Genomic DNA, 27,248 nt, shown 5'->3' with positions numbered 1-27,248 from the left:
ACAAACACACATATGAAAATGCAGTAATATCTCATCTTCATATTGAGTATTGCACTTGCTTTAGTGGTTCAGGATTGCTCCTATGCAGGGAACCTTTAACAGCCCGTCTTTATACAAGTACTCTACTTTCTTTAGTTATTCATAGTAGCTCCTAGGTAGGGGCCCATTAAAGTATCTCACCTTTATGTGAGTATTATACTTGCTTTAGTGGGTCATGTTTGCTCCTATGCGAGTGCACTCTACTTTTCTTACTCATTCAGAATTGCACGTGTAAAGGGGCCTTATTTAGGACACCCCACCTTGATGGGAGTGTTATCCTTGCTTTATGGGTTCAGGATTCCTCCTGTGCAAGGACCCAACTTTATAGGAGTACAAAACTCTGCTCCTATACTGGGTTTTTTTGGGATATTTCCACCTTTGTGGGACTACTGTACTTTTCTTTAACGGTTCAGGGTTGCATCTATTCTGGGACCTTATGGGATACCCCACCTTTATGTGGACACTGTATTTGCTTTAGTGTTCAGAATTGCTCCTATGCAGGCCCCCACCCATAGATAGCTTACCTTTGTATTATTGTATTATCAGTGTTTAATATTTTATGCTTTATGTCTAAATGTTATTTTATGTTTTAATTTGGTTAGGTTAATTTATAGTTATATGTTATTGTCTTATTATCTTTTGGTTTTCACATGTATGTATGGCATTGAATTTTGCCTTTATAATGTTGGAAACTGCTTTGAGTTCCTGTTTTTGGGGAGAAAAGCAGTATATACATGTGGTGTGTGTATGTGTATACACACACACACATATAGGTACTGAATTTTCTTTAGTTGTTCAATATTTCTCCTATGCAGGTACCTTATAGGATACTTCACATTTATGGGACTACTGTGCTTGCTTTAGTGGTTCGAGATGTGCAAGGACCCTTTAGTATAGCTCACTTTTGTGGGAGTGTTATATTTTCCTTACTGCTTCAGGAATGCCTTGATGTCGGGGCCCTGTAGGATAGCCCTCCTTTATGTGTGGCCCTCCTCAGCCTCCTTTCTCCCTTAACTTGGGTATTTGGGACTATTTGGAGAAAGGATCCTTAATTCTTAACCGCTACTTAGCAAATACCTTCTTGGAAGAATATATGCTCTTTTAGTGTAAGAAACTCCCCCACCCCTTGTGTTTCCCCCTTTTTTAAACACCTCTCTTGGCACAGCTGCAGACCTTTAACATTAGCTTTCCCATTCAAACTTGGCTTCCCTAACCAGCTTTGAATATCTGCCATGCTTATTACTTTACTTATATTTTTATCCTTCTTTTCACCTTGCAAGGTGCTGTTCTCTCTGAGTTGAGACCCAAGGCATCTCACGCTCAAGAGGCGATACAATTAAAAACAGACAAAAGCTAACTATTAAAAGAGCATTACACCTGTAGAAATATTTAAAAGCTTCTCTTAAACTAATTGATTAATCTATGGATAATGAAGGCCACCTGTAGTCAGTTTCTGCATGATATTACATTTTCTGTTATGTGCTGTCTTCACACTTTTTTCCCCTGCCTTTTTTCCAACTTTCCAAAGTGCCTGCGAGACATTGGAAACACTGCTCTAGTGTGATGAAGTAGTAAGTCAGTTCCCCTTCCCTCGGTGCATACATTCCTATGACCAGAATAATAAGAGCCCCCAGTGGCACAATGGGTTAAACTTTATGCTGGCAGGATTGCTGACCGAAAGGTCGACAGTTTGAATCCAGGGAGTGGGGTGAGCTCCCATCTGTCAGCTCCAGCTTGTCATGCCGGGACATGAGAGAAGCCTCTCACAGGATGGTAAAACATCAATTCGCCCCCTGGGCAACATCCTTGTAGACAGCCAATTCTCTCACACCAGAAGAAACTTGCAGTTTCAAGTCGCTCCTGACATGAAAAAAAGCTTCCAAAATGGTTCCAAAGACGAAAATTTTGAGCTTTGTTTTCAGAAGCAAACATTTTGCTCTGCCTTAAGACCTCATTAATCATGACTGACTAATGTTCATCATGCTCGGTCTCATGTTCGGTCTCACTGACTTTAGTGGAATTATTTTCTCAATATGATTAAGTCTGGATTCAACGCAATACACATTTTGCTAAAAGACAATTTTGCATGGGTTGAACCAAGGGGTGTTTTTGGACCTTTTTTCACAAGTGCAAGCTTCTTCACAGAGAAAAGAAACAGTCTAATTTAAGTTGATTTTCTGTTGATGCAGTTGAACAAGTATTATGCACAGAACTGGCCAGAGTTAGTATTATTTTTAGTTATCAGATAAGACAACAGAATAGCTATTTCAGTAAATGCTCTTCATGGAAATTTTGAGAGTTGCATCAGAGATTGCATGTCTGTTCTCGAGTATATCAAAACTGCAATATATTTGTACAGTACCTTTTTAAACCTCAATTTAGAAATAAATTTTGAACTCCTAATACACATCAAAGCACATCTCCCAAAATCCCATTTAGTTATATAAGAGAGATAACAAGCTTGAAAGTAGGCTGGAAAAATAACTCAAATTCCTAGATACTAGCATCAAATTTCTATATATCTGGGAACCTAGACATTAACAGTGTTGGAGCCCAGCTAAAAAAAAAAAAGAGGCTCAGTAATGTATTGTTGAAGGCTTTCATGGCCGGAATAACTGGGTTGTTGTGGATTTTTTGGACTGTATGGCCATGTTCCAGAAGCATTCTCTTCTGACATTTCAGCCACATCTATGGCAGGCATCCTCAGAGGCAGTGAGATCTCACAACCTCTTGAGGATGTCTGCCATAGATGTGGGTGAAACATCAGGAGAGAATGCTTCTGGAACATGGCCTTACAGCCCGGAAAACCCACAGCAACCCAGGCTCAGTAATATTTTAGAATTCAAGGTTTTGTTGAAAAGCTTTGGAGAGAATCCAGAAACTATTATTATATTATTATTACTAAAAGGAATGAATGGCTATGTGATATCAGCCAACTTGTTCTCATTTACTCATGTTTTAATTTTTTGGAGCTTAGGTCTTTGAGAGAGCAAATCTTTTTAATGCACCATTAATACAAATCATACTTGTTAATTTTAATATGTCAACAAGGCTGATTAAGTGATTTTGAAAAACCCCTTTTTAATATGTTTGTATTGGCAAAATAATTGGTTTTGGGGAGAAGGGAAAGTATTACGCTAAATCCAAATTCACTCCTCTCTAAATCGGACTTGTTACGTAATAACTAAATGGGACTTGTTAGTAATTGCTAGCTAAAGTTCCATTAATTTCAGTTAATCTGCTCTACGGCTAAAGTTAGATTTAGCCCATTATTATTACAGAGCCTCTGGAACTAAGTATTGTACAGCAATTAAAAATAAAACGGACACATTTATTATGAACATGACAATAGCATCACAATTGTGAATGAGCAGCCATTATGAAATAGTTGCAAATGAGTAAATCTAAGTAACTATTTTGTGTTCATGATTGCTAATTAGTCATAACTGTGATGATCTTGGCATGGTTGTAATTTCCCTACCTTGATGCTAGTTTATTGGGGACAAGGTGTATGGAGAGAAGAAGGTTCATTTTGCTGATTCTTGAAGATGAGTGAATGAGGTTTCCATCAGGCTTGAAGAGGTCGGCCAAGAGGTTACTCAGTTAAGCTGATACAGGAGTATGACCTATCTATCTATCTATCTATCTATCTATCTATCTACCTACCTACCTACCTACCTAATAATAATAATAATAATAATAATAATAATAATATGAACATATGTATGTGTGTATGTGGCACAGACAAGCTCCTGCCTCCACAAACAGCTATAACTTCCACCACTCAGGAGACACCAATGGCCCTCCCTCCAATGACATTGCAGGTTATAGTGAGCACATTGAACATGTACAAGTGCCCTGCCAATGTCCTCCACAAACACCATACTGCCCACCACCCAATGAATGCTTTCATTCTGGGACAATGTCCTCCTAGGTTTTACGTGTTTCCTCCACAGACATCCCAGTGTTTCTTACTCTCTCCATTGGTGTGGAATTTGCATAATCCCACCCACTGCCTCTGCTTTAACACTTTCCTATTCTTTTTAATCTCTGTCTCCACAAAGCAGAACTGATCAGTAACTCAACATACAGGAGGAGTTTGGGGGATTTGCTCCACATGATGCAAGTTGTAGTTCATTCTGGAATCATAGAATCAAAGAGTTGGAAGAGACCTCATGGGCCATCCAGTCCAACCCCCTGCCAAGAAGCAGGAATATTGCATTCAAATCACCCCTGACAGATGGCCACCCAGCCTCTGTTTAAATGCTTCCAAAGAAGGAGCCTCCACCACACTCCAGGGCAGAGAGTTCCACTGCTGAACGGCTCTCACAGTCAGGAAGTTCTTCCTCATGTTCAGAAGGAATCTCCTTTCTTGTAGTTTGAAGCCACTGGTCCGCATCCTAGTCTCCAGGGAAGCAGAAAACAAGCTTGCTCCCTCCTCCCTGTGCCTTCCTCTCACATATTTATACATGGCTATCATATCTCCTCTCAGCCTTCTCTTCTTCAGGCTAAACATGCCCAGCTCCTTAAGCCGCTCCTTATAGGGCTTGTTCTCCAGACCCTTTATCATTTTAGTCGCCCTCCTCTGGACACATTCCAGCTTGTCAATATCTCTCTTGAATTGTGGTGCCGAGAATTTGACACAATATTCCAGGTGTGGTCTAACCAAAGCGGAATAGAGGAGTAGCATGACTTCCCTAGATCTAGACACTATGCTCCTATTGATGCAGGCCAAAATCCTGCATCAAATCAGAGTACTGTGACCCCCACTGACAATGGATGTGGGTCACATTTGGCACACAGAACCCCCATGACCAAATAAAAATACTGGAGAAGTTTGGGGGGAGGGTGTTCACCTTGACTTATAGCTATTGTAGGTACTGGGATTTATAGTTCACCTGCAATCAAAGAACACCCTGGACCATACTGAATCCCACCAACGATGCATCTAGAGCAAACCTGCCCAACATTACAAACTTTATAGAGTTTCAAGGGGTTAACCTGACATGATATGAGTTGTAGTACATTCACAACCTTATACATTTTGTAAAATTAAAAAATTACTTTTTCTAATAGCTTGGGCAAAGCGGGTACCCAACTAGTTTGTTTAAATAAAGCAGTTTTCCCCCAGAAACCCACATCATAGCTGGGCAGCCATGTTAGAGATCTAACAGCATTTTCCCCTGTGATGATCTGGGAACTGATTTATTTTAATCTGGTCCACTGATCTGGTTCGTTATTACAGAGGCAGTGGGATTTGTCCGGCTCAGGTTGCTGCCAACACTGGTACAGAGGGATTAATAATATGTTATTTTTAACCTTCACATGAAAGAAAGAGATGCTAAGAAGTGGAAGAGTGGATAGCAAAAAACCCCCAAAAAACCCTGTATTTTTTCTTTCTGTTTCTTTTTCCTGGTTTGGTTCTGGGATCCCTCATGGATGCCAAATTCAAAGATGTTCAATTCCACTGTATATAAAAGCATAGTAAAATGATATCCCTTATATCAAATGATAAAATGAAGCTTTGCTTTTTGAAATACTTTCAAGCAATGGATGGTTGAATTTCTGGGTACAGAAGGCCAATTATATAATCTTTAGGTAAAGGTTTCCCTTTGATGTTAAGTCTAGTTGAGTCCAACTCTGAAGGGTGGTGCTCATCTCCATTTCTAAGCTGAACAGCCAGCATTATCCATAAACATCTCCTAGGTCACGTGGCCGGCATGACTGAATGGAACACCGTTACCTTCCTGCTGGAGTGGTACCTATTGATCTACTCACATTTGCATGGTTTTGAACTGCTGGGTTGGCAGAAGCTGGGGCTAACAGAGGGAGCTCACCCCACTCTGCAAATTTGAACCACTGACCTTTTGGTCAGCAAGGTCTGCAGCTTAGTGGTTACCGCAGCGCATAATCTTTACAGCAGCTTAAATATGATTATAAAAACAACTAGCTGTACCTGCCATGCGTTGCTGTGACTAACTTTCCCTCCACCTTCCCTAATATCTTTCTTCCCTTTTTTTCTTTCCTTCTCTCCTTCCTTACTTCTCTACCTCTTTCCTTCCTTCCCCTCCCTTTATCTTTCCCCTCCTCTTTCTCTCCTTTCTTCCTTCTCTACCTATTCTTGGACTGCAACTCCCAGCAGTCCTCCTGATTGATCTACCTACCTACCTATCTCTGTGTAATCTATCTAGCTTATCTATCTGGAGGATTGCTGAGAGTGCAGTCCAGGAATAGGAAATTGGAAATATGCAGGGATTGGGATGCTCTCAAAGAAATCCAAAGAGAAGAAAGCTTGCAGATTGGAAGCAGAGCATTTGGATCATCCTCGTCTCCTGAAGGGCCTGGTCTAGGGGATGCTGGGAACTGTAGTCCAAAAGAGAGTGTAGATATGCTATTGTGTGTTTTGCTTGCTGGGGGAATCGTTTTGTGCATGCACTGTAGCGTCTTTTTGCTTTTTTGGCTTTTTAAGTCCCTTCTGCTGTGTTTTTCAGTGTTTTTATGAGTGATGGTCACTCATTGGCCTGAGAGGTGTCTTGTGTCGAAATTTGGTGTCAGTTCATCCAGTGGTTTTTGAATTATGTTAATCCTACAAACAAACATTATATTTTTATTTATATAGAATCAGGAATAATGCAGCTAGATTTTAAAAAAACACAACCCAAATTGACAAGTTTTTCTGGCCACATGGTGAGCCAAGATGCAAAATATATGTTCAAAAATGAGAAAGGAAGAGGATAGCTAGGAGAAGAAACTTGAATGGCTTGGGAAGTATCCAAAACCGGAAAGATGGGTGGGAGATAAGAGGAGAGAGGTTGATCTGGGCAAATGCAGATAAATGCCACACAACGAGAAGTATCTGCTGAAAGGGCCATCTGTCAGCATCCCATAAACTGCAGTTCAGTTTTAAAGTGTTTTTGTAAATTCTAGCCATAGACACAAGGTCATTTTGTATGTTACTTTTCTAGCATATACCTGTATCTATAATATAGACATTTATCTTAAGAATTAACTAATTTACAAATGTGGACAGAGTATGCTGTTTTTCTGGTTCGACTTTGATGTCCATCTTGTTAATACTTCTTAATCCCCAACCCTCGGTTATTTCCTCTTTGCTCTCCACCCCAATTAACTTTAGCAACAGTGGGAGCTCAGAAGCAGGTGCTTGCATGCTTGGCTGAAGCGGGACATTGGAACAGTTGCTCCCATATGAAGTTTGCATATAAATAGTTCTGTTGTGCTAAATGTATAGTTGGGGTTTCATTAAGACTCTCCAGTAACTTGCCTGTGGCATGCCTCAGACATTCCTCTCAATCATGAATGGAAGGAGCAAACTTGCTAAGGAGGCATCATTGTATAGAAATGATGATGCATGAGCTGGTTGTGGAATTTGAGCATGGTGCAAATCAAAAATAGCTGGAGTGGCCCATGAATTCAGAGACTGTCTCCAACAGGGACCAAATTCAGGGTTTTATAGAGTAAGCATTGCGTTCATTAGGGCTTACACCAAAGTGATTTAGGGATTTAAATGCTGGACTGGGACACTGGGAAGACCAGGGTTTGCATCCCTGCTCAGCCATGGAAACCCATTTTATCATCATCATCATCATCATAGCCCAACCAAAAAAATAAAATAAATCTTAACACCTTGGTTTTTAGGCCTGTTCCTTGGGTTATTTTGGGCTCTGATTCAGAAAAATTCATTGGATAATTATCTTTGAAAGAAGTCCGCTTGCATCATTGTCTGCTGAAAGCATCAAACAGAAACAAAATATATGCATGCCCAGCGATCATCCATTACCAAATAAACTCTGCTACCCCAATTAGGTTGTGATCTTAACAGTTCATGATCTCTACCCCGATGGTCGGTGATCCTTACAGGTCATGATCCATTATCCCTAATACTTTCCTCTACTAAAGAAGATTCAGTGCAAGGAATTGAAGACTTGGATATTTGGACAAGACTTTGAGAATGTCTAACCCCAATGGTGCACTTTCATCCCATGCCTAGTTCACTGCTTCTCAACCATCCTGATACCATCATCCCTTAATACAGTTCCTCATATTGTGGTGACCACAACCATCAAATTATTTTTGTTGCTACTTCATAACTGTAATTTTGCTTCTGTTATGAATTGTAATGTAACTATCTGATATGCAGGATGTATTTTCATTCACTGGACCAAATTTGGCACGAATACTCGATATGCCCAAATTTCAATACTGTTGGGTTGTGGGGGGATTTATTTTGTCATTTGGGAGTTGTAGTTGCTGGGATTTATAGTTAACTCACAATCAAAGAGCATTCTGAACTCCACCAACAATGGAATTGAACCAAACTTGGCACACAGAACTCCCATGACCAACAGAAAATCCTGGAAGAGTTTGATGGGTATTGACCTTGAGTTTTGGAGTTGTAGTTCACCTACATCCAGAGAGCACTGTGGACTCAAACAATCATGGGTCTGGACCAAGTTTGGCAAAAATACTCAATATGCCCAAATCTGAATGCTGGTGGAGTTTGGGGAAATAGATCTTGACATTTGGGACTTGTGGTTACCGGGATTTATAGTTCACCTACAATCAAAGAGCATTCTGAACCCTACCAATGATAGAACTGGGCCAAACTTCTTACACAGAACCTCTATGCATTGAAGGGACTTGCTGGCACGAGCCTCCTTCCAACCTTGCAAGCTCTCCCTCACCTGCATATGCATAGCACACTGCCATGCGCCGAGCATGCCTGCTCTCCCCTCCCCACTTGGAGTCTAAAAACAGCCTTCCAATTGACTGAGAGGCTGGCCAATCATAGTAGAGGAGGACTTTTGGTGGGAGGATCCTTCGTCTGTTTCCAAATAGTAAGGTGAGATCTTCAGGCTTCACTGCCAAAGGGTTTCCTAAAACCACCAGAAATAGTGTGTTTTCAGATGGTCTTTGGCGACCCCCAGGTTGAGAAACACTGCCCTAGTTCATGAGCTACAACTTGCACTAAGCTATTCCCCTGTTCCTGGTTCCGGTTGGTCATGTTTTACAACAGTTCTCACCATAGGTTATTGGGCTCTGTTTTGAGTTTAAATCATTGTTTTATAGGCTAGTATCTTTTATTTTATGCATTGAATAAACTGCAAGTTGTTTCTGGTGTAAAAGAATTGGCTGTCTGCAAGGACGTTGCCCAGGGGACGCCCAGATGTTTTGATGTGTTGCCATCCTTGTGGGGGGCTTCTCTCATGTCCCCACACAAGGAGCAGGAATATAATATGATAGGATCACCTTAGGATAGCCATAAGTCAGAAACAACTTGAAGGCACAAAACAGCCAATGTGTTACAATTCTAGCCTTAATTATCTAAAGTTGTCGTGTATTACTGGGAAACCAATAGAAAAAGTCCAAATGCCATTGGAGATTATGAATCCTGTTACACAAGAGGCATTTTTGTGGGCTCTCATGAAAGTTGGCCAAGGATCTGCCATTCAGATGGTTGGAAAACCTTGTGCACAGCTTCCAGTTTGGTTCAGTTATTTTGGCATGACTCCTAAGAGTCGTGTAAGAAGCAACCAATTCTCATTTAAAAACTGAGAGCCAAATTGGATGAGAGAGGAGAGACCTCTTGGTCTTTTCTGGTTTAACCCCGAGACTGTAAGGAATGTCTGATAAGGATCTCTCCACTAGAGTGGCTTATATAGCACGATTTGGTTTAGTTTAAAAGTAGGTTTAATTCCTCTCCTACTATTAGTGCCAGCTGTTGTATAGCCAGGAATTCTCTGAGGATGGAAATTCTTGCAGATACCAAATGGAAAACTGCCTTGGATGCGTGTCAAAGAGTTTAGTGGCCGGATACTGTGTATTTTCTATTTTTTTCTCCAATCGCTTTTCACTTTTTACATTTCTGGGTAGAAATAGCTTGGCTTATTATAATTTTTTTAAAAGACTCATTAGACTTAATATCATACGTGAATACAATATGGTTACAAGTTGAATGCTCTTCTCCAAAATGCCTGGGGCAAGGAGTGCTTTGATTTTTGCAAAATTTGCATTGGCATATATGTAAATAAGGAGATTCTTGGAAATGGGGCCCAAGGCTGAACACAACATTCATTTATCTCTCATGCACATCTTACGTACATAGCATAAAGATAATGTGAAATGCTATTTTTAAAATATTGTTGTGCAAGTAACAAAGTTTGTGGACATTGAATCATCAGAAAGCAAAGGGATTGTCCACTCATGTGAACAATATTAGATTTGGATATTTTTGATTTTTGAATTATGGGAAACGGAAGTTCAACTTGTATATTAAATGTAATATAATTATGTAATATAAATGCAATATAAAACAACGAATGTTGAATTGCTATTGAGCTTCTTATATACATTTAAGAAATAATGGGTTTTAAAAATATTTTACATTAAGTTTTGCCACTAGTAAAAGTAAAGGTAAAAATTTCCCATTGACATTAAGTCTAGATAAAATAAAGCTTTGCTTTTTGAAATATTTTCAAGAGGTGGATAATTGAATCTGTGGGTATGGAGGGCCAATTATATAATCTTGGTAAAGGTTAAGGTTTCCCCTTGACATTAAGTCTAGTCGAGTCCGACCCTGGGGTGTGGTGCTCATCTCCATTTCTAAGCCGAAGAGTCGCCGTTGTCCATAGACGCCTCCAAGTTCATGTGACCGGCATAACTGCATGGAGCATTGCTACCTTCCTGCCGAAGCGGTACCTATTGATCTATTCAAATCTGCATGTTTTCAGACTGCTAGACTGGCAGAAGCTGGGGCTAACAACAGGAGCTCATCCCGCTCCCTGGATTCGAACTGCCAACCTTTCGGTCAGCAAATTCAGCAGCTCAGCAGTTTAACTCACTGTGCCACCGGGGGCCACTAGTACCCTCCCTATATATTGGATTGCAATAATTTCTTATTATGAACATTAGGAAGATATTCCTAACTGTAGGAGCTGTTCAACAGTGGAACTCTTTGCCTCGGAGTATGATGGAAGCTCCTTCCTTCAGGGCTTTTAAGCAGAAGCCGAATGGTCATCTGTTAAGGATGCTTTGATTATGCTTTTCCTACATGGCAGGGGGTTGGACTGGATGGTCCATGGAGTCTCTTCCAACTCTATTATCCTATGATTATCCAATGGTTGGCCTTTTTGTCACTTAGTATGAGGGAGTTGTAGCACAAGTGATTTGATGGTCACCAGGCTGGGAAAAAGAAGATCTATGATCCATTAGCTTTTATAACTTATGTAATAATGTGTCTATGCAGTGAAATTGGAACGTACTGGGCAATCACATCAAGCACCTAAAACAACACAAATTCCAAAGATCAGCAAGTTGTCATAGCAGGGGAGTCAGTTGGAGCAGTGGGTGAGAAAGCAGTTCCCTTTAGAAGTTAAAAGGTGGTGTGTACAAGTCAGAACTGTTTATCTAACATCATTATGCCTTTGTTCTGTTGCATTAATTTCAGTCTGTTCGGCATTTCTCTGTTGCTTTGTTTGTATTAAATCAACAATCTGCAGAGATGACCCTTGAAATGGGATGTTTCTGTCTAAACTCAATTACCCTATGGTATGTGAATGGCATGTTACAACATGTATTTTCTTTGGTTGTTGGGTTCAATGTTTTGCATGAACCTCAGTTAGCTATTAATAGTTCTCTCTTTGTTCCTTCCAGTCTGCTAAAGTGCTTCTTGTGCAGAAATAATGCAATGCCCCTTGTATGAGGGACTTGGGAAGGGAGCCAGTCTTCAACCCTCCACCCACTAATAATGACCCCTTGGCTCCCTGTGTCTTAATCCAACACTCAAATAGCTACATCACATTGAATTTCAGTTGTTGGTTGGGATTCTTTAATTGGATCCTCATAAACAGCCTGCACCTGTTAATTGAGTTAATAAAGTATCCATGATATTTTTATATAAACATTTGGAGTAGGGAAAGTCCAGTTAAGAATAGCAAATATACATACATACTTTGGCAATCCCTTATTGTCCGAGTATTGTGTCTTGGTGGTGGATATGTAGGTGACTGTGGAGCCCTATTCTTGATCCGCTTGTTCTTCCACAGTGAGGACATCAGTTTCCAGGTGAAGGTGGTCCCAGTCAGGGTTGTCTTGACTCGCCTTCCTCTTGACACATTTCTCTTTTTTGCCCTCCATCTACAGCACTGCTGGTCACAGCTGACCTCCAGTTAGAATGCTCAAGGGCCAGAGTTTCCCAGTTCTCTGTGTCTATGCCACTGTTTTTAAGGTTGGCTTTGAGCCCATCCTTAAATCTTTTTTCCTGTCCACCAACTTTCCATTTTCCATTCTTGAGTTGGGAGTATAGTATCTGCTTTGGGAGATGGTGATTGGGCATTCAGAGAACATGGCCAGTCCAGCGGAGTGGATAGTATAGGAGCATCACTTCTATGCTGGTGGTTTTTGCTTCTTCCAGCATGCTGACATTTGTCCACCTCTCTCCCCATGCATCTGTGGGACCAAGACCTGCAATTCATGCATCAACTTCTGACAAAGTAGGCATTATTTAGGTCCTCCAGTCCGATATTAATGGGTCGGAAGAACTTCATTCAACAGTGATCTCTATTATCCACAATCTACTTGAAGTCCAGGAACGTATTCCCTACAGATACTGTATCACTGAAGGACAAAAAAATCAATTGCACTACATTGGAAAGAACACTACCAAAGCCTCCTGAATCGCAGCTCCAATGTGGCCAAAGAGGTTTTCTCACAAATCCCACAACAACAAACCAGGAATGAGCTTGCAGCACTGCCTAGTTTGGAAGAAGTCAGCAATGCCAATAGCCAAAAAAACAAAAAAACAAAAAAACCAAAACCCAAAGCCAGCAGACCTGATGGGATCCCTGCTGAAATCTTTAAAGAGGGAGGACCTGAGCTGACACAGCAACTCCACCAGCTCATAGAAAAAGTGTGGGTGACCGAGAAAATTCCAGCAGATTTCAAGGATTCCACCATCAACATCCTCTTCAAAAAATGGGAAAGAACAGACTGAGGAAACTATCGAGGTATCTCAGTGCAGGAGAAGATGCAGATCAAGAAAAGGGCTCCACAGTCACCTACGGACCCACCACACACTGCACACTGACCCTGGAAGACTATCCTACTTGGACAACGAGATATTGCCCAAGTAAGTAAGTACAGTATCACAAATGCTCAGAATGTTTACTTCCTTTCTTTGTTTTGTTTTCTCCTCTTAGGTAGAGTTCTGTATACTATGGGATGGGTGGTGAAGAAGAGAGCAAATATGTGTCTCAGCTCAAGGACATGTATGACAGCTGTGATACCACAGGCACTGGGTATTTGGACAAGGAGGAGCTGACGGAGCTTTGCCACAAGTTACATCTGGAAAGACAGCTACCTTTACTCCTGGAAACACTCTTGGGAAATAATCACTTTGCTAGGGTAAGTAGCTCTAAGGTCTCTGCACATCTAATATTCCCTCTCTTAACATTTTTAAATTTGCTATATCTTCTCCTTTCTTCCTCTTTCCTTCCAGCTCCTTCCAGCCATGCACCTTGGTAGGAAATTCATGGGTATAGGATTTTTGTTTTTGATGGAAGTTCTCCAGTGAATATTTTCAAAGTCTGGTTTTATTTACCGTGTAAGAAGCGGATAGAGGGTACATTTATAATATATTTTTTAAAAACACAAACAAAGTTAAAAACTTGGCATTATACTAATTTCCTTTGACCAGAAACTGGCCACTTTGAGTGTCTCTGGTGTGACTGTGAGAAGATCCTCTGTTGTGCATGTGGCAGGGCTCAGGATGCGTTATAGTAAGTGGACTGTGGTTTGCTCTTCTCCACGCTTGCATGTCGTGGACTCATTTTGTGGCCCCATTTCTTAAGGTTGGCTCTGCATTATGTGGTGCAGAGCACAGTCTGTTCAGTGCTTTCCAAATTGCTCAGTCTTCTTTGCACCCAGGAGGCAGTTTCTCATCCTTTATCAGCCACTGATTGAGGTTCCGGGTTTTAACCTGCCGCTTTTGGAATCTTGCTTGCTGAGGTGTTCCTGCGAGTATCTCTGTAGATCTTAGAAAGCTGTTTCTTGATTTAAGGCATTGGCTGATATTTAAACTGGCTGATATCTAAACAGGGGATGGGCCAGAGATGTCACTGCCTTGGTCCTTTCTTTATTGGCTGCTACTTCCCAACGGATACCAGCTAAACAGTATAATTTCTTCAGTGGTGTAGGGCATAGACATCCTGTGATAATGTAGCATGTCTCATAAAGAGACATGCTGTTTTAACATGAGATGAGATGTTTTCAATACTGCACATGTGTACTCAGCAGCAGAATAGCAAAGTGCAAGGTCAGATGTCTTCATTGTGTCTAGTTGTGATCCCCATGTTGTGCCCGTCAGCTTTCATACGATGTTATTTCTAGCACCCACTTTTTATTTGATATTCAAGCAGTGCTTCTTGTAAGTCAGAGCATGGTCCAGAGGGACTCCCAGGTATTTTGATGTGCTGCCTATTTCCTTTATTTGTGATGGAGGGATATTCATAGCTTCTATTTCTGGTCGGTACCCTACTATAGTTTGCTCTTATTTCAACATCCAGTAACAAGGAGCCCCTGGTGGTGCAGTGTTAAACCCCTGTCCCGGCAGGACTGAAGACCAACAGGTCGCAGGTTCAAATCCAGGGAGAGGCAGATGAGCTCCCTCTATCAACTCCAGCTCCTCATGCGGGAACATGAGAGAAGCCTCCCACAAGGATGATAAAAACATCAAATCATCTGGGCGTCCTTGCAGACAGCCAATTCTCTCACACCAGAAGTGACCTGCAGTTTCTCAAGTCGCTCCTGACACGACAATAAAATAAAATAAAATCCAGTAACAAATGGTTTGGTCAAAATATATTTTGCACACATTTCTAAACCTGATTTTCTTGACATCCTGTATCCTGAATTGTAGACACACTACAATTTAAACTAGAGATCCTTCAGACTTTTCTACTTGTTACCCCTTTCTGCTGAAGACATTTTTTACGCAAACCCAAATATATAAAATAGGTATAAAATCAAACATTTACTAATAATAAATCAGCATTTGCAATGCTTCCTAAACATGCTGCTTTTCCTTTTTATGAAGTGCAACTGTGAAGCATTTTTTGCAGAATCCACTGTAAATCCGGCAGTCATTGCTAACATAATTGTGTAAATTGGTGGCATTCAGAAACCCTTTACTGTTTCCAAAGTTTTCATGACCCCAGCACTGAGCTAAAGGGATCCCATTTGGAGTTGGGATCCACAAGAAACAATGATTTAAACAAACAGAAAAAAGTGGTCTCAAACATGCCCCTAACTAGAAATAGAAGCTTCTAATGTTTTCTTTTTGGATGCAGAGAAGGTGGAGATGAGAAGCACCCCAGCTTGAGACTTGTTATATTTGCCCTCCTGCTCTCTTTTCTTATTTACTAATATAGTTCACATGTATTTGCATCATTTTTTTTCCAGCAAAGAGTCATAAATCACTCGCTCTGACTCCTTCCTTTTCTCAGCCGTGATTTTGGCTCATGGAACCTGCAAGAAGCTGAAAGCAAATTGTGTTTCACAAAAGCTGCACTTTTGAACTGACTGAGCTAATGGCTCTCCTGCCTTAGATGTCATCCATTGATGGGCTGGAAGCAAAGTCAACTCTTGTTTGCGGAATTATCTCAACTATCCACAGAGTGCCAGAAACAAACAAATTGACATTCTTACTGTAAAGAGCAAGCTCAGTAAGAATATGTGTAGATCTTATCATCTGAAAAAAAGAGAGAGAACCTTAAACATTAACGCAATTCTGAAGCTTGATTTGTATTTTACCTTTATGTGGGGAAGGGAGCGTAGCTGATGTGGCTCGGGAGTGTTTTCGTGCCTCCGTTGCTCAATATTTTTGCCTTACGTCAGTTTATGCCCAAGAGAAGCCCTTCTTTTTTGAATGATTCCTGCTTGCTTTCTGTTGTTTACCTCTCCTAGAGGAGTTAGGAGAATTTGGAGATTAAAATGTACACACATACACACACACATATATACATATAATACACACACACACACAATAAAAGTTAAAATATGTATGTGTGTGTGGCTGGAGTATCCGCTTTCACAGACAAGTTCCTACCTCCACAAACAGCTATAGGTCTAACTACGCAGGAGATACCAATGGCCCTCCCTCCAATTACATTGCAGGTTATATTGAGTGCCATGAACATGTCCAAAAGCCCTGCCAGTGTTCTCCACAAGCATAATATTGCCCACCATCCAAGTGAAGGCTTTAATTTGGGGACAATTTCAGTCTTGATTTTATGTGTTTCCTCTACCATAGACATCCCAGTGTTTCCAACTCCATTGATGTGGAATTTGCATGACCTCTCCCACTGTCTCTTCCTTAACCCTTTCCTACTCTTTTCAACTCTGTTTGTACAATAAACAGAGCAGAACTGATCAGCAACTAAACATACTGGAGGAGTTTGGGGGGGGGGGGGGGGTTGGCTCCACATAATGGAAGTTGTAGTTCACCCTGCATCAAGTGAGAGCATTGTAACCCCCACTGACAATGGATCTGGACCACATTTGGGAGACAGAACCCGTATGACCAAAAAAAGATACTGGAGAGGGGACTTCACCTTGATTTATAGCTGTTGTAGGTATTGGGATGTATAGTTCACTTGCAATCAAAGAGCCCTCTGGACCACAGTGATGGCCCCGGATCTAACTTAGCACAGAGAACCCCTAATTCCAACAAAAATGCAGGAGGGCTTTGGGGAAAATGCACCTTGATTTATAGAAATTATAGTTTACCAACATCCAGAGAGCACTGTCAACGTGAACAACAATGGATCTGCACCAAATTTGGCACGCTTACCCAATATGCCAAAATTTGAATCCTGGTGGATTTGGGGTGGAATTGGCCTTAACATTTGTTAGTTGTAGGTACTGGGATTTATAGTTCACCTGCAATCAATGAGCATTCCTCACCCCAGCATAGTTGGACCTAACCTGGCACACAGTACCCCCATGACCAACTGAACGTACTGGGGGGATTTGATTGGACTGACTCACCATGGTGGGAGTTGTAATTAATCCTGCAACTGGAAAGCATGCTGAACCCCACCAATGATGCATCTAAAGGAAATCTGCTTAACATGGCAACCTTTAAGTATTGATGGAGTTTCAGGGGTTAATCTGGCATGATGTGAGTTGTAGTACACACATAGCCTTATACATTTTGTAATTTTTTTAAAAAAAAAGACTACTTCTAATTACTCAGGTAACACCAGGTCCCCAAGCTTGTGTGTGTGTGTGTGTGTGCGCGCGCGCGTGTGTGTGTATGAAGATTCTATTGTTCCACAGTTGCCCATTCCTGCCATGTGGCTTGGTAGCTATGCAGTAATGGGCTACTGTGCTGTTGCACGCTGGGCCTGAAATAATGTCTGTTTACAGGATGTGCCTTCTGTATGCCCAACGGGACGCTGGGATGCCTCAGCTGAAGGGCCCCTTAGATTTCCCAACACAAAGTTCTATTGAGGCTCAAAATAAGTTCAACAAAGTTCTTTATTTGGGCTTAAATCTTCAAACAAATGAATTAAACACTTTATAACCTTGGAAAACCGGTAGCTTCCTCAATCTGCCATCAAGGGCAGGCAACTGGTGGTAAACTGTTCCTTTCTTCCTTAGGGAAATCTTCTGACCCCTCTTTGGGCAATCTTTCTTTACCTTGCTGGCGTGAGGCCCCTACTCCTGGCTCCAAGCTACTTTATGGATAGCCCGAGTCCCTTACCAGACAAAATTTATGTAGGTCTGCCAAGCTGAAAGGTGTCCTTTAGTTTTACTCCACGAAGGCTGTAGGAACTGTCCTGTTGCCCCAGCAAAGGCTGGCTGTATTCTCTCAGCAAAGCTGTGGAAGTGAAGGAGTGAAGCCTTTGTGCAGGTGGGATAGAGAAACCCACGTGTCCTGCTGTTAGGCTCCAAACAGTGAGACTGAACAAAAGTCCTCCTTTGCCTCCAAAACCCTGGGAAAAGGGGCGGGTCTAAAGACTCTAACAACGATTGTCAGTTTGCTGGCCCTATGGCTGCAACCTGGGGAAGCTACCTGATTGCAAAATGCATGGCTTAAATAAATTCATACAAACTAGCAGTGCAAGAAAAAGAGGTTCAAATCTCCTGGCACTGCCGTGCCAGCACAGCTACATGCACCAGCAGTATTTGAATTGTGGTATTGAAGTACAGTGGTTTGGGCATTGGACTTCAATTTTGAAAACCCAGGTTTGAATCCCTGCTTTCTTTGGAAACCTTCTGAGTGACAGTGGCAAATCAGTCTTAGCCTCAGAGGAGGCCAATGGCAAACCCCTTATGATCATATTTTCCCTTTAAAAAACCCGTGACAGCTTTGCCTTAAGGTTGCCATAAGTCAGAAATGACTTGAAGGCACTCAGCATATGCTTACTCATGTGTACCAAAGTTCCCCTTGCTGTATGAACCGAGATTCAAGAGGGATTTTGTGTGTGTGTGTGTGTGTTGTTTAGAGTGCCCTGGGTCAAAAAAGGGAGGTCTCCAGACCATCCAAAGTTTTGTACTTATAACCTCCAGGTAAATAATTGAAATGTTATGATGTATCATGCAGAGTGCTTAAAGGACCCACTGTGATTTAAAATGGAAGCACAAATGTGTTCTACCATAATTCCGATTTATAATTTAGCTATTTAGATAATGTCTTATTTTAGCGGAACCAAAAGAGAACTAAATTATACCAAGATTTTGGGATAGTCTTCATTTCTTCTTTATGAACCTTCCTCCACATAATAAGACAGAAAGGAAACAAGAGCTGAGATTTCTTTCTACTCCGGACTCAACTGAACAGATTCCTCCTGTCTGTCTCCCTATTAGGTTAACTTTGATGAATTTAAGGAGGGCTTTGTGACCGTATTGTCCTCAAGCATCAGCCTTGGTCTCTCTGACGATGACAGCAGTTATTTGGAGCCAGGTGGGTACAAAGAGTGAATTGGAAGAAGAAGATTTATTTTGGATTTCCTGATTTAAGACTTTGTCTAAGATGTGGATTAACCACTAAGCTAAGTGTGCTACAGAGCATCCTGGATCAATGCATTAGTAATGCAACCTGTTCAATTGGAGCCCCTTCTGTTGTTCTTTTTTCGTGCCTTAAAAATAGTAAAAGAATATTGCTCAAAGAAGGATGGTGTAGAAAACAGCAATGATCATAGAGTTCTGTTATTTTCAAGAGCATTAATCTTCCCTTGTTCTTTTCACTAGTTATAAAGTAGTTCTTTCTTTGACTGCAGTTCCTTTATCTGGAAAACCTTCAAACTGTAGTTCCTACATAGGGCAGTATTTAATAAATAGGTAAAGGTTTTCCCCTGACATTAAGTCCAGTCGTGTCCAACTCTGGGGGGTGGTTCTCATCTCCATTTCTAAGCCGAAGAGCTGGCATTGTCCATAGACACCTCCAAGGTCATGCGGCCGACATGACTACATGGAGTGTCGTTACCTTCCCGCTGGAGTGGTACCTATTGATCTATTCACATTTGCATGTTTTCGAACTGCTAGGTTGGCAGAAACTGGGGCTGACATTGGAAGCTCATGCCGCTCCCCGGATTTGTACCTGTGACCTTTCGGTCAACAAGTTTAGCAGATCAGTCGTTTAACCCACTGCGCCACCGGGCAGTGAGTTAAATTAGATTAATTAGATGTAACTAATTAGCAACATGCCCATTGTCATGCGTTAGCATGAGTAGCATGCAGATTGACTCTAGCCCAGTTAACTGTGTGTGTGATGAATTGGCTCATAAAAGAAAAACACACGAGACTTCGGCTTAAAGTAGAAAAGAAAATATTGTAGTATTGGCAGCATACAAAAACAAAGTAGCAGGATTACTGTTTCCACAAAAGTAACATGAAACAATATCTTCTGAGAGATATCACTACTCAGCTGAGATAAGCAGGAATCCTTGTCCTCTTCTCATGGCTGTGTCTTCGCAGGACATCTGCAGCATAGTCCCCGGCTTACACAAAGCAGAACGGCACAGAGGCATAGATGCACAATAGCATAAACGCACAATGGCAAAGAACTAAACACACAGTAGCCATCTTTATACACATGAAAATAACACTCTCAATTAACTCTTCAATTAACTGAAACAGCTGTAGCACAAACAGCCTTGAACCTTACAGCAACTTAAAGTTATAGCACAAACAACATTGATCTTTACAACAACTTAGATAAAGTACGTTGCAACCTCTTAGTAGCAACACCCATATGCGGGATGATATGACATTTAAGAACTGGTGGCAGGGCCTATCAGTTACCATATAGAGGTAGAAATTTTAAGATCATTGATGTAATTTACAGCTTGCCCCCAGTTGTAACCTCTAAAATAAATGGCTCCTCTCCTTCAGCTCTTTGTAAGTATGATATCTCCAGAAGCTGGCCACTTGGACTGCCTCTGGTGTTGCTGTAAGAAGGTCCTCCATTGTGCATGTGGCAGGCCTCAGGCTGCATTGTAATAGGTGGTCTGTGGTTTGCTCTTCTCTACAGTTGCATGTTGTGGACTCCACTTTATGGCCCCATTTCTTAAAGTTGGCTCTCATGGTGCCAGAGCGCAGTCTGTTCAGCATCTTCCAAGTCGCCCAGTCTCCTGTGTGCCCAGGAGAGAAGTCTCTCATTTGGTCTTAGCCACTGATTGAGCTTCTGGGTTTTAGCCTGCCACTTTTGGACTCTAGCTTGCTGAGGTGTTCCTGCAAATATCTCTGTAGCTCTTAGAAAGCTATTTCTTGATGTAAGGCATTGGCATACTGGCTGATATCCTAACAGAGGATGGGCCAGAGATGTCACTGCCTTGGTCCTTTCATTATTAGCTGCTACTTCCCAAGAGATGTCAGGTGGTGCAATACTGGCTAAATTAACTTTAGTTGATTTCAATTCTTAGTTGTTCCAGATGAAGTTGCCCCCAAGTACATCAATGGGGCTAAATGGTATGGCCGCCGGACGCGACCAGAACTGCAGAGCACTAAGTTGGAAACTACCAAGTATTTACAAGAGCAGCAGTCAAAAAGTCAGCTGAGGCGCTCAGCATCTCTGGAGAGTGTGGAGGTAAGGCAAAGGGCTTTTCTACCAACTATTTGAAATAGTCTGGGTGGATTTTATTGAGACACTGAAGTTCTGCTGTTATATTTGTAGTCACCCATTTCCCCTAATCTCTGCCGCTCCCTTCACCACACTGACAATGTTCCAGATGGCCCTCCAGCCCTTTAGAGAAGAGGTTTAGGGCTCCGAAGGGAGAAAGAATTGGCAGAGAGCATGTGTTGTGCCAATCCTATGAGCAGAATTCTGCTGTGTGAGAGAGGTCTCACTGATTTAGTTTATCATGAAGCTTATTTCTGATATTCTTCAGGATACTGTATTGGATGATCTCATTTTGTGCATTTGATCCAACATAGATGACAATATTTGATTTCCATGTCACGTTAAGATATGTCTGTATAAGAGCCATGAGTCTAGTAAACATGTTTACAGTCAAGGCATTCATGTTTTGCACATAAGCAGCACTTCTTTAACTTTTCCACTTGGGACCCCTTTTGTACTGAGAAATGGTTATGTGACCCTGGGTATATATAGGCAGTCCCCATGTTACAAACATCTGACTTACAAATGACTCATAGTTAAGAACGGAGATGAGACAACAGGAAGTGAGAGAAATCTACCCCTTGGAAGGCAGGAGTTATCTTGGGTAAAAGGTGTCCTCACTGAAGCTTTCTCACCAATGCCTTTCGCCACATTTTTCAGAATTCAGTTATCACAGGGACAGGAAGTGAGATGAAATCTTTTGAACAGGGGCACAGACAGCAAAACAAACACCACAGGGGTGTTAACCCTTCCCTATGCTATTCAAAGCTTACATGGAGTTACACTTAAAAACAGAACCTATCTTGTTTGTAAGTTGGGGACTGCCTGCATATATATAGGTATATAAAACAAGTATAAAAGCCAAACATTTACTGATAACAAATCAGCAATTGCAAGGCTTGCTAAACGGGCTGATTTTCCTTTTGATGAAGTACAGCTGAAGCATCTTCTGCAGAGTCCACTGTAAATACTGGACAACAGATTCATGTTAATGCAGTGGTTCTCAACCTTCCTAATTGCTCGACCCCTTAATACAGTTCCTCATGTTGTGGTATCCTCAACCAAAAAAATTATTTTTGTTGCTTCTTCATAACTGTAATTTTGCTACTGATATGAATCATAATGTAAATATCTGATATGCAAGATGTATTTTCATTCACTGGACCAAATTTGGCACAAATACCCGATATACCCAAATTTGAATACTGTTGGGGTTGATTTTGCCATTTGGGAGTTGTAGTTCCTGGGATTTATTGTTAACCTGCAATTAAAGAGCATTCTGAACTCCACCAATGATGGAATTGAACCAAGCTTGGCACACAGAACTCCAATGACCAACAGAAAATACTGGGAGGATCCGGTGGACATTGACCTTGAGTTTTGGAGTTGTAGTTCACTTACACCCAGAGAGCACTGTGGACTCAAACAATGATGGATCTGGACCAAACTTGGCACAAATACTCAATATGCCCAAATGTGAACACTGGTGGAGTTTGGGGAAAATAGACCTTGACATTTGGGAGTTGTAGTTGCTGGGATTTATAATTCACCTACAATCAAAGAGCATTCTGAACTCCACTAGCGATAGAATTGGGCCAAACTTTTCACACAGAACCCCCATGACCAACAGAAAATATTTAGCATTGAGCTAAAGGGATCCAATTTGGAGTCAGGACCCACAGTTTAAATGGCAGAAGGTTTGCTTCATAATTTGCATTAAATATGTGATTTTGGATGTGTTTTCCAGAGCCTTAAATCAGATGAAGAACCTGAAAGTGCAAAAGAACCACACCATGAGATGTTTGAAGGAGAAGGTAGGAACAATTTAAATTTTAAAAGGTATGAATATGAAGACAAATATTCTTCTTTGAAAACAAACACTGGAATATGTTGAAAGGCAACAAGAGCAGGATTTACTTTTGTTACTTTAACTTTGTGGGGGGAAATGACAGCTAATTAAATATAAAGTACTATTCCATTTAACTAATGGAAGTCTTCATATTTACAGGGCGAATGTGTACATGGGATGATGACCTGTATGATGGTCCCAGAAAAGTCTCCAGCTCCTATTTTGACATGACTGAGAATCAGGTTCGGGACATCTGGGAGGACCTTGGCATTGGAAATAATGGGTACCTGAACAAACAAGAGCTGGCTACTGTTTGTAAGAACATTGGGCTCAAAGAGCTGGGAAAAGAGGTGGGTTAGATTTGGCTTTGGAGTATTCTCAGAAAAGTTGGCTCGAACATGAAAACGGTAGTTATGCATAAAGTAGCATTTAGATAAAACAAAGAGCTAGGGCTGGTTTCTGGACCTTTAAGCTGCACAGGAATGAATGGACATCATTGTCCTATCTGATCACGTAAAGCAAATACATATTTTAAATTTTAAAAATATTAGTAATGCAGTTGGTCTGCTGAAAGCACAAGATGGATCAAGCTACTCTGCTAGTGAGGCAAGGCTAGTTTGGGATAAAGAACATTCCTTCTGTTTAGATAAGCAAAGAGATATCTTCTGCTAATATGATTTAATGGGAGTTAGTATCCTGAAGCTGTTTCAATACTCTCCAGAAACTTTGAGAAAATAAACTGATTTTGTTCTTTTGGTCAGTGTTTAGAGGCTTGATTATTTGTATTGTTTTTTCTTCTTTTGGGTAGCTCAGTTTCATCCAAAGGCCATATGCCTTAATGATAGGGTACAAAAAAAAATCTTAGTATGCAGAACTGGTTTGCTTCTAAAGATATTTGATACTTATGCAAGATAAATTAGCATACTATGATTCTTTCTTTTGTTTGCCATACCGAATAGGGTAGTGCATTCAGGGTTAACCTTGAACCATTTCGTGTCCTGGCTTTCAGTGGGGGCCCCGATCCATTTTTGGGAGCCTCCCGAAATCAGGAGGGAAGATTTCTGTTTTCAGTTTGGGGTACTGAAAGATCCATTTTCTATCGGACCACTGTAGGAGGGGTTTCTGGGCCTGCACGCTACACCACACACGCACTCTCCTTGGAAAGAGAGTGCATGTGTGGCGTGGTGTGCAGGCCCAGAAAGTGTGCACGCCTACAATCGAGCACCTCTAGAGTAAGAGGCACTCAGTTGTAGGTACTGGAAGACGCGTGGACTTTCTGGCTTGCACGCCATACACACACTCAGCGCGGGCTCTGAGATCAACAGGGGAGGCCCTCCTCTCGGTCCCGCCACTGTCTCAAGCACAGTTGGTGAGGACGAGAGAGAGGGCCTTCTCTGTGGTGCTCCCCCCCCCGGCTCTGGAATACCCTCCCAAAAGAGATTAGATTAGCCCCTACCCTTCAATCCTTCCATTCCAATCCAAAAACATGGACGTTCAGACAGGCCTTTGACCTTGAGTAGGCTGAATGAGCCCACATGAAGCTGACACTTGGCACCAGTGAATTGACAGCAGTTCGTTTTCTTTATTGTTGTTTTAAAATTGTATTGTTTTGATTTTATGCTAACATGTATTGACGGGTTTTTTTGTTATATTTCTATGTAGTGTTTGTTTTTTTACTTTTGTATTGTTTTTACTGGTTGTATGTTATATGTGTACCCTGGAGTGCTTTGTAAGCCACCCCGAGTCCCTTCAAGGAGATGGTGATGGGATATAAACAAAGTTTTATTACTATTATTTTACTGACACAAAAACATAGTATGTCACAGCAAACGAGATATATATGCTGGAATTATTATTATTATTATTATTATTATTATTATTATTGGAAACACCACAATATGAGTCCACAGCAGACACTCTGCTGGCTGTTGTATTGGATCACACGTTGGACACTTCCCAAGTGTCTAGGACTGTGTGATGTATCGGCGAATAATGCGTGCAGATCCCAGTAAGGTGGTCGTCTGTAGCTGGCAGATGGTAATTTTGTCAGCGCCGATTGTGCTTAAGTGCAGGCCAAGGTCTTTAGGCACTGCACTGAGTATGCTGATCACTACTAGGACCACCTTTACTGGCTTGTGCCACAGTCTTTGCAGTTTGATCTTTAAATCCTCATATTGAGTCAGCTATTATTATTATTATTATTATTATTATTATTATTATTATTATTATGGGAGGCACTCCACTGCAGATGAAAGCAGGCTTGGAGCTGGGATCAGCTCCAGCTTGCTTCCATGTTGAGCTGATTTTCGTGTGAGGAGTGGGCTTCCTGTTTCGTGCTCCCGAAGAAAAGAACGGGATAAACTAATTCCACACACAACTCTAATAAGAAATAGTTCAGTTCCCAATTTTTTAGAAAAATTTTGTCAGTCAAATACTTTATGATGCAGTATTTTTAATGGTGTTTTGTACAGGACCTTGAAGAATTATTTATTAAGTTGGATAGTGATGGTGATGGCCGAGTGAGTTTGAAAGAATTCCAGCTTGGCTTATTCAGCCATAATCGCATTCCCTGCCCAGTTTCTTCCACACCACTGAAACCAAAATGTCAAAGATCAACATCATACCAGGTAATAATGAAAACATACTAATTTCTCTGGGAGACACGTGCTTAAAAATTCTTGAAGCTGCTCGAAAAGCGTCTGCTTTAATTTTTATAGCGTAACGGTATGATTTTAATAGTTGAGCATTTCTTATTTGGAATTCCAAAATACAAAAGTGCCCACATGGGTAGCTGAGAGTGACACTTTTGCTTTCTGATAGTTTACTATACAGAAACTTTGCTTCATGTGCAGAATTATTTAAACTGCTGTGTATAACATTACCTTGAGGCTGTGTATCTAAAGCAGTGGTTCCCAACTTTTTTTGGACCAGGGACTCCTTAACCAGGGACCTCTTTGACCAGGGATCACTTTCCAACATTAGTGCTAAAAGTGTTACAAATCGGTTTTTGGTCAACTGTAGATTTCATTTGGTTATTTGGGGTGCTGATTCAGAAAATCACATTGGCTAAACCACATCAGCTCTAGTTTCTGATACAGAACATATGCCATCCAGAAGTCGCCATCTGCTCGCCCACAAAAAACTATAAAGAGCTTAAAACATGGATGTTCCAATGTGCTTTTGATTGATCAGTTCACTAGATAATTTTGACCCCTCCAGCCATAATTTAATATCTGGCTCCTGCACTTTACCATTGTCCTTGCTCTATAGTTGTATTGCACAAATTGACTTGGCCTGCTTAGCCCATACTTATCATCTGGCTCCTGCACTTTCCTATCAGCCCTGCCCTTGCAACTGTTTTGGACAAGCCCCTGCCCTGCCCCTCAGCTCAGTATATGGCCAGTAGGTTAGGCTACTGGTTGTATTGATGGTTATGTTTTTATGATGTTTTGTAATTAAAATTTTACTGTGTTATATTTTAAGTTTTGTGTGACTGGGCTTGGTCCCCATGTAAGCTGCCCCGCATCCCTTTGGGGAGATGGTGGCTGGAAACATAAATAAAGTTGTTGTTATTGTTGTTGTTGTTGTTGTTAAAGTAATTATAAACCCACACATTTGGAGGGCTGATTGTACTGAATACATACCAAAAATCAAGACAAAATGGCAGCAAACTGTTAGCCTCACTAAAAACAATTTAAAACAAAAATCAAAAGGATACAAAATAGTTTTAAAATGATAAAAAATAGTTTGTGTGTGTGTGTATGTGTGTGTGTATATATATATCTATATATCTATATCTATATTTCTATCTATCTATCTATCTATCTATCTATAGACAGACACACACACCATTAGTACTGCCTTTAAAAGTGCATCCAAAGTTAATTTTTCTTCTCTCTCTCTCTACTCGTTCAAAGATTTTCCAAGGTAGCGGACATCGAAGTGCAACTCCCTCTTTTTTGTCTGGCTCCGTAGCGATGAATCTTTTCTCCAGCATTGATGACGGCAGCGGCTTTGCAAGTCCTGAGCAAGTTATCTCTGTTTGGGCCCAGGAAGGGGTTGAAAACTGCAAGGAGCTGCTTAAGGTTTCTATGGCTGCCTTTTCATTCTCTGCCTGTGAATACTTTTGGTTGCTATTGGGTCTTTGTGCTATGCTTATTATATATTATATTATATTATATTATATTATATTATATTATAATGTATTGCAATATAATACTA

General features: G+C 41.0%; 1 protein-coding gene across 1 annotated transcript in view; it reads left to right on the top strand.

The window, feature by feature from the left end:
* The window catches only part of NINL (ninein like), an 82,728-nt gene that overhangs the window by 2,345 nt on the left and 53,135 nt on the right, over positions 1-27,248 (top strand). Inside the window, exons 2-8 of the mRNA XM_060754530.2 lie at positions 13,254-13,458; positions 18,925-19,021; positions 20,982-21,145; positions 22,926-22,992; positions 23,187-23,377; positions 25,499-25,654; positions 26,945-27,112. Coding sequence (XP_060610513.2) covers positions 13,276-13,458; positions 18,925-19,021; positions 20,982-21,145; positions 22,926-22,992; positions 23,187-23,377; positions 25,499-25,654; positions 26,945-27,112 — 1,026 coding nt within the window. The 5' untranslated portion in view covers positions 13,254-13,275. The remainder of the gene's footprint in view (positions 1-13,253; positions 13,459-18,924; positions 19,022-20,981; positions 21,146-22,925; positions 22,993-23,186; positions 23,378-25,498; positions 25,655-26,944; positions 27,113-27,248) is intronic.

This window comes from Anolis sagrei, chromosome 1 (genome assembly GCF_037176765.1).
Source record: "Anolis sagrei isolate rAnoSag1 chromosome 1, rAnoSag1.mat, whole genome shotgun sequence".
NCBI lineage: Eukaryota > Metazoa > Chordata > Lepidosauria > Squamata > Dactyloidae > Anolis > Anolis sagrei.
The sequence above is the reverse complement of the archived record's forward strand: the minus strand, read 5'-3'. Positions and strand labels throughout refer to the sequence as shown.